The sequence below is a fragment of the Cyprinus carpio genome, chromosome A21, assembly GCF_018340385.1.
Source record: "Cyprinus carpio isolate SPL01 chromosome A21, ASM1834038v1, whole genome shotgun sequence".
In the NCBI taxonomy this organism is placed as follows: domain Eukaryota; kingdom Metazoa; phylum Chordata; class Actinopteri; order Cypriniformes; family Cyprinidae; genus Cyprinus; species Cyprinus carpio.
This window is the reverse complement of record NC_056592.1, coordinates 2219100-2232818: the sequence shown is the minus strand read 5'-3', so window position 1 is coordinate 2232818 and position 13719 is coordinate 2219100. Positions and strand designations below refer to the sequence as shown.

The 13719-nt window shown below is 37.1% G+C and overlaps 1 protein-coding gene across 1 annotated transcript in view; it reads right to left on the bottom strand.

The window, feature by feature from the left end:
• Positions 1-13719, bottom strand: part of LOC109046187 (CBP80/20-dependent translation initiation factor-like) — a 59325-nt gene that overhangs the window by 29407 nt on the left and 16199 nt on the right. The window contains exons 4-7 of the mRNA XM_042711362.1: positions 13538-13660; positions 13375-13445; positions 12107-12211; positions 10868-10934 (exon numbers count right to left, since the gene is read on the bottom strand). Coding sequence (XP_042567296.1) covers positions 10868-10934; positions 12107-12211; positions 13375-13445; positions 13538-13660 — 366 coding nt within the window. The remainder of the gene's footprint in view (positions 1-10867; positions 10935-12106; positions 12212-13374; positions 13446-13537; positions 13661-13719) is intronic.

The following is a 13719-nucleotide window of genomic DNA, read 5'->3' as shown; positions in this document are numbered from 1 at the left end:
AATGTATAATACGACATATAATATAAAGATAAAACATACTTAAAAATATTTAATAAAGACTTTAATAAAGAAAGAACATTATTAATTTATAAATGGTATTAATTAATGCCATTTGTATAAACACAATAAATTTGAAAAATATTTGTATTAATATTTAAATAATTTTATCTTTTAAATTAAAAACTATATATAGATATATAAATAATATTATATTATTAATATACAAATAATATTATATATACACAATATATAATGTATATTTTATTTTTATTGTAATATAATTGTGAATATTTGTTTTTTAAATATTTTTATAATTTTATAATTTAAATTAAGACAATTATATAAAATAAACGATACAAAATAATTATTTAAAATTTTATGTGAGAAAATTCAAAAGACATTACATGATGCATGCGTTTTACTTGACTTTCGACAAGCAATATTTATTATTTCTAATTATCCACCAAATATGATACACAGAAAGACTTTCTCTTCCAGCCAGTGGAATCATTTATGGGTCCAAGAGAGTTCAGATTTGACAAGGTGGGTAGGATTACGTTTGACATCGGTCCTAAAATCATCACGATCATCACCGCTAACGAGATCTACCCGCAAACGACTCACACAACCTGAGCTCAGCATTCACTCGTGCCAATGAAATGACACGAAACCTTCCCTCACTGAAACAACATCAACTTTCCCTGCACAAGATGATATTAGAGGGTTATGGGATTTCAAAACCTGTGGATTATGAAAGCATGCATTAACCTGAAGTGAGCGAGGACATTTCCCGTCACAGAACCCTGACGAACCCTGACGCAGAGATTATTACATCAGTCCGAGCAGAACTAATTTCAGAAAGATTAGCCAGAGAGACTCTACAGATCTTCAGGATGACGCTCCATCAGCTTTAAAACTTGGAAATATCATGCGAAATTTAAAACGGTGCGTGTAATGCTCAAAACATCTGGAAATAATTCAAACTGCTGATTTCAAATCATTCCTAGGAAAGTGGTTTTACTTAAACCCACTTAGAATTAAATATATTATATAAATAATATATCAATAACTAATATTTACATATTTAAATATATAATGGTACTTATAAAGTAATTTGCTTTTGTATTTCTCTGGAAAGGGTACTTCACAACTAGTGTTTTGGATTATTTTTAATATATTTTAGATTCATTGCACACCAACTGAAATATTTCAGGTCTTTTATTGTTTTAATACTGATGATTTTGGCATACAGCTCATGAAAACCCAAAATTCCTATCTCAAAAAATTAGCATATCATGAAAAGGTTCTCTAAACGAGCTATTAACCTAATCATCTGAATCAACTAATTAACTCTAAACACCTGCAAAAGATTCCTGAGGCTTTTAAAAACTCCCAGCCTGGTTCATTACTCAAAACCGCAATCATGGGTAAGACTGCCGACCTGACACCCTCAAGCGAGAGGGTAAGACACAGAAAGAAATTTCTGAAAGAATAGGCTGTTCCCAGAGTGCTGTATCAAGGCACCTCAGTGGGAAGTCTGTGGGAAGGAAAAAGTGTGGCAAAAAACGCTGCACAATGAGAAGAGGTGACCGGACCCTGAGGAAGATTGTGGAGAAGGACCGGATTCCAGACCTTGGGGGACCTGCGGAAGCAGTGGACTGAGTCTGGAGTAGAAACATCCAGAGCCACCGTGCACAGGCGTGTGCTTTTGAACCAGAAACAGCGGCAGAAGCGCCTGACCTGGGCTACAGAGAAGCAGCACTGGACTGTTGCTCAGTGGTCCAAAGTACTTTTTTTTCGGATGAAAGCAAATTTTGCATGTCATTCAGAAATCAAGGTGCCAGAGTCTGGAGGAAGACTGGGGAGAAGGAAATGCCAAAATGCCTGAAGTCCAGTGTCAAGTACCCACAGTCAGTGATGGTCTGGGGTGCCATGTCAGCTGCTGGTGTTGGTCCACTGTGTTTTATCAAGGGCAGGGTCAATGCAGCTAGCTATCAGGAGATTTTGGAGCACTTCATGCTTCCATCTGCTGAAAAGCTTTATGGAGATGAAGATTTCGTTTTTTCAGCACGACCTGGCACCTGCTCACAGTGCCAAAACCACTGGTAAATGGTTTACTGACCATGGTATTACTGTGCTCAATTGGCCTGCCAACTCTCCTGACCTGAACCCCATAGAGAATCTGTGGGATATTGTGAAGAAAGAAAGTTGAGAGACGCAAGACCCAACACTCTGGATGAGCTTAAGGCCCGCTATCGAAGCATCCTGGGCCTCCATAACACTCAGCAGTGCCACAGGCTGATTGCCTCCATGCCACGCCGCATTGAAGCAGTCATTTCTGCAAAAGGATTCCCGACCAAGTATTGAGTGCATAACTGAACATAAATTATTTGAAGGTTGACTTTTTTTGTATTAAAAACACTTTTCTTTTATTGGTCGATGAAATATGCTAATTTTTTGAGATAGGAATTTGTGGTTTTCATGAGCTGTATGCCAAAATCATCAGTATTAAAACAATAAAAGACCTGAAATATTTCAGTTGTGTGCAATGAATCTAAAATATATGAAAGTTTAATTTTTATCATTACATTATGGAAAATAATGAACTTTTTCACAATATGCTAATTTTTTGAGAAGGACCTGTATACCTACATGTATAAATAAAGTATCTAACTGATTTCTCGTGCTTTGATTGGCTAGTCGTTTGATCCAATCTCTGTGGTTTGTTCACAATGCACACAAATCTGATTTAGTAAAACAGAAACTTCAAATGTCATGCTTTTATTTAGCTATTCAGACCATAAACAAGTCAACGGATACAATGCGAATACACCAAAAAAAAAAAAAATCTGATATTTGCAGGCTGTCCGAACAAAGCCAGAGCGTCCCGTGTGAGATCTGTGATTCTAAACTTAGCATGCACCGGACAGAGAAAGCTCTTTGTTAGCATGACTATTGCAGGATGACTGAAGCAGTCACCTCTGGTATTAACGTGACCCTTTTCCTGAGTCTGTGTCATGACATTCTGGATGATGAGGCAGAATTCCAAGAGGGAAAGTGACACAGGAATTCCTGCACCGCTAGCGGGACTGGACTGGACGCCTTCCAATCGAACCATTCTAACTGCACACACACAAACACACACACACACACACACACACACACACACACACAGAAAAGATTTCCAGAGACAGAGAGAAAGAAAAAGAGGGACTGAGGATCAGATTTCCCACACCTTTAGACCAATGCATCTCTTACTTTTTCAGCCGCTCATAATCACTGGTTAACTAAAACTATATGATACCATTTTCGTTAACTGAAATATAGCTGATTTCAAATAAAATATAAGTATTAGATAAAAAAAAAAAACCTTTAAAAGTACTTAGTTAAAAACAACATTTCTAATTTTCTTTGACAATACAAATAATTTAAATAATATATGTATATCCTAAACTTAGAATATTTTAGTAAGATACCAAAGCAATATTTCTAATTTTCATTTAAGCTTTTTATTTTTAAGTTGAAGTACAAAAATTGATTAACTGAAATATAGATGAAATCAAATAAAATAAAAACCTAAAAATCTATTAAAATATAAACTATATATATACTAAAAATAATATTTATATAAATTAAATGTATTATACACATACATACATACACACTTATACAACACACACACACACACACACACACACACACAGACATATATATATATATATATATATATATATATATATATATATATATATATACACACACACACACATATACTACCAATGACTACAAATTTAACTAAAATTAAAATGAAAAAATGACTATAAAAAGCCCATTAAAATATAATAATAAATACAATAATAGGTATATAAATAATACTAAAATAACACTGTTACTGGATAAACATTTGTAAGAAACATTTTATAGTTATTACAAACACAAACTGCAATTGCTAGTCAATGAAATAGTTTTGTAATGAGAATGACTAGAAAAAAAAATCTATAATTACTATGAAAATGTTTCGTTTCCATGACTTTTGCAGGCCTGGAAATCAGAGTTTTAAAATATTTCCAGATTTTGGATACCTGGAGAAAAATCAATCAGTCAAGATTCTTTAACTCCACAAACGAAGTGTAGCGCACAGTCTCTTCGAGTGTGTGTGAAGTGAGTTCAGACAGAGACCCGTTTAGCGTGTTTACAGCAGCGTGAGCTTTACGTACTTTTGGACATGTCTACAGTGTGTGTTGGTCTGGTTGCCGGGTAACACAGGTTTGAGTCTCAGTGTTTATGATGGGACAGACATCATCATGGCTCTCTCAGGCCCAGTTAGGTAAAGATCCAGTGCATGATCTCACACACAACCACAGCACTCAGACGCACACTTCTCAACCGGGAAACATAAACATCACTGCATTTTTAGATTCATAATCTTCATAATTAAACATATATTACTCACACACTGCTATGCAGTTACCACCGTGCTGTAAGTGGTTGCTAGGGCATTGCTGTGCAGTTGCTAAGGTGTTCTGATTTAGAATGTTTTTTAACAGGTTGCTATTCAGTTGCTAGTGTATCCTATGTGGTTCCAGAGCATTGCTAGGCGGAGAGTTGCTTTGTGGTTGCTAGGATGTTCTGGTTCGTCACCAAGCAGTTGCTATGTGGTTACTAAGCTGTTTTAGTTTGTGTGTGAAAGAGAGAAATACAGTGTCTTATTAGTGCATCACTAGTACTGTTATTCATAGTGAGAGGGTTAGAGTTCAGAGTTTGTGTTTCAGTCGTGTCATGTTGTTAATTTACTAAACAACTGCACCCTTGCAAATGCACAGCGACTCCCTGGTGACCAACCAGAGCAGCCTTGCAAGTGCATAGCAACTCCTTTAGTTGGTCACCAGGGAGTTGCTATGCAGGTGCTAGGCTGTTCTGGTTTGTCACCAGGGAGTTGCTATGTGGTTGCTAGGGTGTTCTGGTTTGTCACCACTCACCAGGGAGTTGCTATGCAGGTGCTAGGCTGTTCTGGTTTGTCACCAGGGAGTTGCTATGTGGTTGCTAGGGTGCTCTGGTTTGTCACCACTCACCAGGGAGTTGCTATGCAGGTGCTAGGCTGTTCTGTTTGGTCACCAGGGAGTTGCTATATGTTTATTAGTCTGTTATGGTGTACCACCAGGGAGTTGCTATGTGGTTGCCAGGCTGTCCTGTTTGGTCACCATGGAATTGATAAGCGGATGTGGTTGCTAAGCGGGTGCCAGGGAGTTGCTAAGCAGCTGCTAGGCTGTTCTGGTTTGTTACCAGGGAGTTGTTATGCAGTTGCTGGCTGTCACCAGGGAGTTGCTAAGCAGCTGCTAGGCTGTTCTGGTGTGTTACCAGGGAGTTGTTATGCTGATACTAGGCTGTTCTGGTTTGTCACCAGGGAGTTGTTATGCAGTTGCTAGGCTGTGTCTGTTTTGTCACCACGGAATTGCTAAGCGGGGTGCTAGGCTGTCTGTTCTGTTTGGTCACCAGGGAGTTGCTAAGCAGCTGCTAGGCTGTTCTGTTTGGCAGGGAGTTGCTAAGCAGTTTTTAGGCTGTTCTGTTTTGGTCACCAGGGAGTTGCTAAGCAGTTGCTAGGCTGTTCTGTTTGGTCACCAGGGAGTTGCTAAGCAGTTTTTAGGCTGTTCTGTTTGGTCACCAGGGAGTTGTTATGCTGATACTAGGCTGTTCTGGTTTGTTACCAGGGAGTTGCTATGTGGTTGCTAGGCTGTCCTGTTTGGTCACCAAGGAATTGCTAAGCGGGTGCTAGGCTTGGCTGTCACCAGGGAGTTGCTATGCAGTTGCTAGGCTGTTCTGTTTGGTCAACACGGAGTTGCTAAGCAGTTGAGGGGCTGTTTTCTGTTTGGTCACCAGGGAGTTGCTAAGCAGTTGCTAGGCTGTTCTGTTTGGTCACCAGGGAGTTGCTAAGCATTTGCTAGGCTGTTCTGGTTTGTCACCAGGGAGTTGTTATGCTGATACAAGGCTGTTCAGGTTTGTTACCAGGGAGTTGCTATGCAGTTGCTAGGCTGTTTTGTTTGGTCACCACGGAATTGCTTAGCGGGTGCTAGGCTGTTCTGTTTGGTCACCAGGGAGTTGCTAAGCAGTTGCAAGGTCTGTTCTGTTTGGTCACCAGGGAGTTGCTAAGCAGTTGCTAGGCTGTTCTGGTTTGTCACCAGGGAGTTGTTATGCTGATGCTAGGCTGTTCTGGTTTGTTACCAGGGAGTTGCTATGCAGTTGCTAGGCTGTTCTGTTTGGTCAACACGGAATTGCTAAGCGGGTGCTAGGCTGTTCTGTTTGGTCACCAGGGAGTTGCTAGGCTGTTCTGTTTGGTCACCAGGGAGTTGCTAGGCTGTTCTGTTTGGTCACCAGGGAGTTGCTATGCAGTTGCTAGGCTGTTCTGTTTTGGTCACCAGGGAATTGCCAAGCGGGTGCTAGGCTGTTCTGTTTGGTCACCAGGGAGTTGCTAAGCAGTTGCAAGGCTGTTCTGTTTGGTCACCAGGGAATTGCCAAGCGGGTGCTGGCTGTTCTGTTTGGTCACCAGGGAGTTGCTAAGCAGTTGCAAGGCTGTTCTGTTTGGTCACCACGGAATTGCAAGCGGGTGCTAGGCTGTTCTGTTTGGTCACCAGGGAGTTGCCAAGCGGGTGCTAGGCTGTTCTGTTTGGTCACCAGGGAGTGCTAAGCAGTTGCAAGGCTGTTCTGTTTGGTCACCACGGAATTGCCAAGCGGTTTGCTAGGCTGTTCTGTTTGGTCACCCAGGGAGTTGCTAAGCAGTTGCTAGGCTGTTCTGTTTGGTCACCAGGGAGTTGCTAAGCAGTTTTAGGCTGTTCTGGTTGGGTCACCAGGGAGTTGTTATGCTGATACAAGGCTGTTCTGGTTTGTTACCAGGGAGTTGTTATGCAGTTGAGGCTGTTCTGGTTTGGTCACACACGGAACTTGCTAAGCTATGCTAGGCTGTGTTCTGTTTGGTCACCAGGGAGTTGCTAAGCAGTTGCTAGGCTGTTCTGTTTGGTCACCACGGAGTTGCTATGCATTTGCAAGGGTGTAATTGTTTAGGAAATTAACAACATGACACAATTGAAGCACAAACTCTGAACTCTAACACTCTGATGCACTAATAAGACACTGTAAATCTCTCTCTCTCACACAAAGTTTTTAAAATAGTTGCATTTTATCTGTAAAGAGCCGTGTTTTGTAATAATCGGCCAACAAGCGTCCGCCCACAAATTCCACAAATCCCAGCAGATGATTCCGCATCCAAGATTCCTCACTGACCTCCTCATTCCAGCATTATGACAAAGAGAGCACGAGCGAGCAGGTAGGAGCTGTGTGTGTGTGGTTGACAATCACAGGAAAGGGAGGGGTGTCTGACCTCCTCATTGTTCGGTGTCAGATCTGCCGGGGTCTCTTTCGCTCTCTCTCTGCTCCTGACGGGCCGCACGTAGTTTAGGGAAGCGAGCGCTCAGTGTCTGGCCCACTGGAGGCCTTTTGTTCTGCAGGAACTAGATACGTCTACAGTATCTGACCCATCGCAGACAAACCACTGATCACTCTCTCTCTCTCTCTCTCACATACACACACTATACAGGCGCATATGAGTCAAAACATATGACGCAAAAAACATGAAATCAGTGTTTTCACCCAAAACAGAGACATACATACACACTTTTGATCGATTTAAATGAGGTCATGCTATTGATTTCTGTTATTTTTATATAAATTATAATCACTATGAAACAAATTCTAAAAGAGAATAATATAAGCTTCAGTTCTCAAAGCTGGTAACACTTTACCTAAAGCCTTTATGTATAATGCATTATAAAGTTATTCATAATGAACATTGTGATGCATAATATTGTTTTCGTAAATAATTGTTAGTTAAAATGCATTACAATATTAATAATATATAGCTTTGTCATGTGTTTTAATGCATTATATTTTCTAAAGGTGTAATAATGATTAGATAATAAAGTATAATGAATAGATTATAAAGTATTCTAAACATCAGTTGATGCGTTGACCGAGATTACAAAGTTAACATTAACAAAGATTAATAAATGCTGTTAAAATATGTATTGCTTATTGTTAGTTCATGTAAACAAATGCAATAACTAATGCTTACAAATGAGATCTTATTGTAAAGAGTTACCGATTTAACTTCAGGGTCAAAGTACAGTTAAGTAAACACACACACACACACACACACACACACACACACACACACACACACACACACACACACCTCCATCAAGACGGAAACAGACAGACTGACTCTGACCTTATTGGAAATGAAGGAATGATGGGAAGAGAGAACGTGATAAAACACACACACACACACATACATGGTGTTTCACTTCCTTCTGCTCTGTATTAAAGGCGATAAAATTTACAAAGTGCAGAAACACCCGCTCACAATGACACACACATACACAACAAACAAACAGAACAACAGTAATCAATAAAAACACACCAGCCAAACACTCAGATAAAGTGTGTGTGTGTGTGTGTGTGTGTGTGTGTGAGTGTGTGTGTGTGTGTGTGTGTGTGTGTGTGTGAGTGTACCATAGGGCATGTGAATCTGACAGGATATTGTGGATCAGATGACAAACAATAGAGCTATAAAAATCACTCACCTGACACACACAAACGAGGTCAGCGAGGTCATGGATTAGAGATGGAGACTGATTATGTGTGTGTGTAACTAAAATAAATTATTCATGCCAACAATTATTTCACAGGACTCTGACAGGAGAAGATTCTTCAACTCAAACTCATTCTAAACACCTGTCAGTCATGTATGCAAATGAGCTCTGTTGTGATTGGCTGACGTCTCTCAGTCGTCTGGACCCTTTTCACAGTCTGTGATGATGATTCAACATAACATCATCATAAACCTAGTTTTATTTTTACATGCAATGTACATGTAAGATATATTTTAAAGAAATGCATATTTTCAATCAGTACCTCTATAGACGTTTACTCAACTACTTCTATTTCTTCCATGATCTTAACCCAAAAACTATATAAAAAAGTGTTAATTTTAACATCCAACAATCCGCACGTTTGCCTGTAACGTGTTTAAATAAACAGACACACATAAAATCACAGAGAACAAGGGAAAGACAACAGATCACTTGAGTAAGAACAATGGCTGGCATCACACACACACACACACACACACACACTCCACCCTGTCTGCCAGCGCTGCGTCCAGACGCTGCCCGCAGATGACCTTCTGACCCGCCACTGCCACGCTAACAACATCCTGCTGGGTCTGCGTGGATCCAAAAACTCACCAGCAGCCAGACACACCAGAAAAAAGAAAATCTATGCTATATGGCAATTTATTGGTGATGACATTATGAAACCACTAGATGGCGCCACTGCACTAACTGAAAAGCAGGAGATGAGAAAGTTTGTGGTTATCATTTGGATGAGTTTGAGATTTTTTGTTTCTCGTTAGATTCATGATTATGTCAGTTTTTTTAATACTCCTTTTTTAATACAACTTTTATGTTTTCCAGATGAGGTTTAGTCCATGAGATGAGAAAGTACATAATGATATACTAATAGCTTTGTTATTTTAGTATCTATATTTTCAATTAGTTTTTTATAATTTCTCTTTTCAGTTTAATTTTATTTACATTTTTCATAATTTTGTTCGTTTTTATATATATATATATATATATATATATATATATATATATATATATATATATATATATTAGGGCTGTCAAATGATTAATCATGATTAATCACATCCAAAATAAAAGTTTTGTTTACATAATATATGTGTGTATACTGTGTATATTTATTATGTATATATAAATACACACACATGTATGTATATATTTAAGAAGAATATGTTATGTTATATATTAAATGTATTTTATATATAATATAAAATATAAGAATATAAATATATAAATGTATATGCATGTAAATATTTTCTAAATAATATAATTTATGTGTGTGTATTTATATATACATAATAAATATACCCTGTACACATACATATATTATGTAAACAAAACTTTTTATTTTGGATGTGATTAATCGTGATTAATCTTTTGACAGCCCTATTTATATATATATATATATATATATATATATATATATATATATATATATATATATATATATATATATATAGATATATATATATATATATATATATATATATATATATATATCCGTTTTTATAAAAGTTTTACATGTTTTACATTTTTATTTCAGTTTTGTTAAACTAAATGAAAATGAGAAATATTGCCTTGGCAAGTTTTTTTATTTTTTTATTTAAGTTTATTTTATTTCTAGCAACAATTTTTTAACGGTTTTAAGTTGACTTTAATAGCTCTGGTCAACCGTGCTACCACATCATTTTTTTATTTTTATTTTGAAATATCGTTCATGGTCATTCTCTCTTCTTTAGTTAAATGCTGATGTTGCTACAGCAGTTCTTAAATATGTGAACATTAAAATTCAGACTAATGTAATGACTAATTTGCATGTTAGTATCCAACTTAATTCATTACCAAAATTCACCTTAAAATGAAAAACAACTTCATAATCTCCCATACTGTTCGGGAATGACTGTTTTAAAATACTTAACTCTGTCTCAGAACAAGAGAAATGCAGACAAACCCAATTTAGCTTGAATTAGACAGATACACTAACACCATCTCAGAAGGCCGGTGTAAATTTCATATCATTCAGTGTAAACAGTACATTCCTGAGCAGAAATTGCCATTCTGCACGAGTTACAATCCAGTTACAGCTCATACACACTGTCATATCATCACTTCACCACTAGATGCCCGTGTTGGATAAGTTCAAATGAAACACGTTCCAGCATCTAGTTTCTTACCGGCAGGAATTTCTCCATGTTGTCCAGGTCAATACCATCATCATCGTCGAGTTTGCCCTTCATCATCCTGTGAACAGATAGACACAACATGACCAGAAGTCCCGCCAGACAAAGACTTTGTAGGCTTGTTTATTCTTTATTCTTTGACACATCAACAACAACAAACTAGTATTAGCTTTTATGTATAATGATGAGCTTTTAAGTTTCCATACTAACTAAATAAATAAACCAAGCCCTAAAATTTAATTCTGTAAAGGCTGACATGTGAAATAAGTCAAAAAAAAATTTACCTTTAGACAAAACATATTTTATAGTTTGCATTTGTGTTTTTTTTTTGTTGAGTATCATATTATATATGGCTCATATATTATGATATAGTGAGAATATGGAGGAAAAAACTGATCAGTTTTATTCAGAGACTCGAACTGCGCAAAAAATAGGCAATTTGGTTCAGATGATGACAAAACGCGATGAAATTCTGATACTTGTAATGTAAATCAATTAGATCTTTATAATAGTATATCAGATACTTGATACATCCTTAAAATTATATAAATGTCAGTCGTCACTCTGTATCTCCAATAATATGTCTTCATAAGATGAGATTTAAATGCTTAGTTTGATGATCAAATCATATAATGCAATGCAATCCAATCATAATTGAGGACAAACATTCCTCAAAAACCTGATGATCATATTTGATACTCGCATTTGAACAATTTGAAAAAAAAAAAAAACACATTTGAAAAAAAAAATTATGTAAGGATAATCAGTCCATAAGTGTTCATCTTGATTATTACTTACAATATGAAAGTTATTCTTTAATTTACTTTATAAAAATCAGTTTGACAGCAGAAAGACACGTGAAGCACGAGCTGAAGGTGATTTGCTTTTTTTCAGCAAAGTTTTGATGATGTTGTTCATTTAGAAGCCTGTATCAAATATGATACAGTAGGATTTACAGTAGGAGTTAAATTCTCTCAATGCACCCAGGCTGTTTCTCATTCAGCCAGTAGAGGGCAGTAGGGAGCAGAGCACCACTCAAACACACAGCCACACCCCATTACAGCTCACCTCACAACAACACTGAATGCTGAAAACTCCCTGACATGCAGATTTCCATACAAATTAAATCATGAGAATAAATACACTTGTATAAATGCATTCGGTGCATTGCTGTGAAGTGATTCAGACTGTAACTGTGTGTGTCAGTGTTACTGACGCTATGGTCTGTCTCACCCTTCTCGGTCGATGTGCGGGAGCTGTTTCGGTGTCCCTCTGTACGGCCTCCTGTGAAACTGAGAGAAATCCAGTTTCTCCGGCTGCATGTCCCACGTAGCGCCTCTGTGAGCACAAACGCACATTAATACACAAACAATAGGAATCCTTAACTACACTACATCTACACTTCAACTAAAAACCTAAAGTCGCATTTTACCCCCAAAATAAAGAAAATTAAGCCTTTTTTACATGCATCTTTCAAAGCCTTCATTTTTCCCTGATCCATAAAGCAGTGTAAAACTCTGCTGATCTGCTGAAACCCTACACACACTGGAGCTCTGGCACTTTTTCTTATTCTTCCTAAAATCCATTGAATAAATCAATACAATCTCAGAGCTTGTTCTGAAAGGAGATATGCAGCTCTGAATGGATTATTGTGGCATAACTCTGAATTAAAGCACTGGCAACCTGCAAACTAAACTGAACAATCTATCTGAATGAAATCTGTAATGTACACTGATGCTCACAAGTTCAGGGTCAGTATTTATTTTTTTTCCCTAAAGAAATGAATACTTTTATTTGTCAAGGATGCATTAAATTGCTCAACAGTGATGGTAAAAACATTTATAATATTAAAAACAATTTAGATTTCTGATCAATGCTGTTCTTTTGAACTTTCTATTCATCAGAGAATCCTGAAAAATAAAATGCATCACCGTTTTCACAAAAAATATTGTGCAGCACAACGGTTTTCAACACTGATAATAATCAGAAATGTTTCTTGAGCAGCATATTAGAATGATTTCTGAAGATCATGTGACACTGAAGACTGGAGTAATGATGCTGAAAATACAGCTGTGCATCACAGGAATGAATTACATTTTAAAATATATTCAAATTGAAAGTTATTTTAAATAGTGATGACAGTTCACAATATATCTGTTTTTACTGTATTTGTGATCAAATAAATGCAGCCTAAAATTCAGCTTTGATCACAGGAATAAATGACATTTTACAATATATTCACATAGAAAACACTTATTTTGTATTGCAATTTTTTTTTTTTTCACACGGCTCAAATATAATAGAAGAACAAGCCTCTAGTGTGCGTGTGTGTGTGTGAACAAAGTAAATGAACTGTGTGCCTTTCTATGGTCTTTTTAAATGAAATCATCACTAAGCATTATAACGAGTTGTTTGGTTTTATTTAAATTATTCGTGCAGCCCTACAATTATGTCATTATTTACATGCCTAGATTTATTAAAAGTATGTGTGTGAATCTCACCCATGACAGTCCAGGTTTGCAGCCCAAATGTCCGTCCCCAGAACATCGAAAGAACAGTCTCTGTTTCCATTCTAAAACACACACATCATGAAAGTTTAAAAATACTGAAAAAAATAAATAAAAATGTTCCTGATGACATCAATGTATAAATATGATATCTCACCTTTGCTGGGGGTCTGAACTGGTTGTTTCGTCCTCTGCTGCCTGATCTAGAACCAGAACCGGGTCGAGAACCTGAACTGGGTCTAGAACCAGTGCTGCCATTACTGCTGTGCTCCCAATCATCCTGAGAGAGACCAGAAGAAACTGAAGGCTTTTCAAGGCCTTAAATTGTGGAAGTGCAAA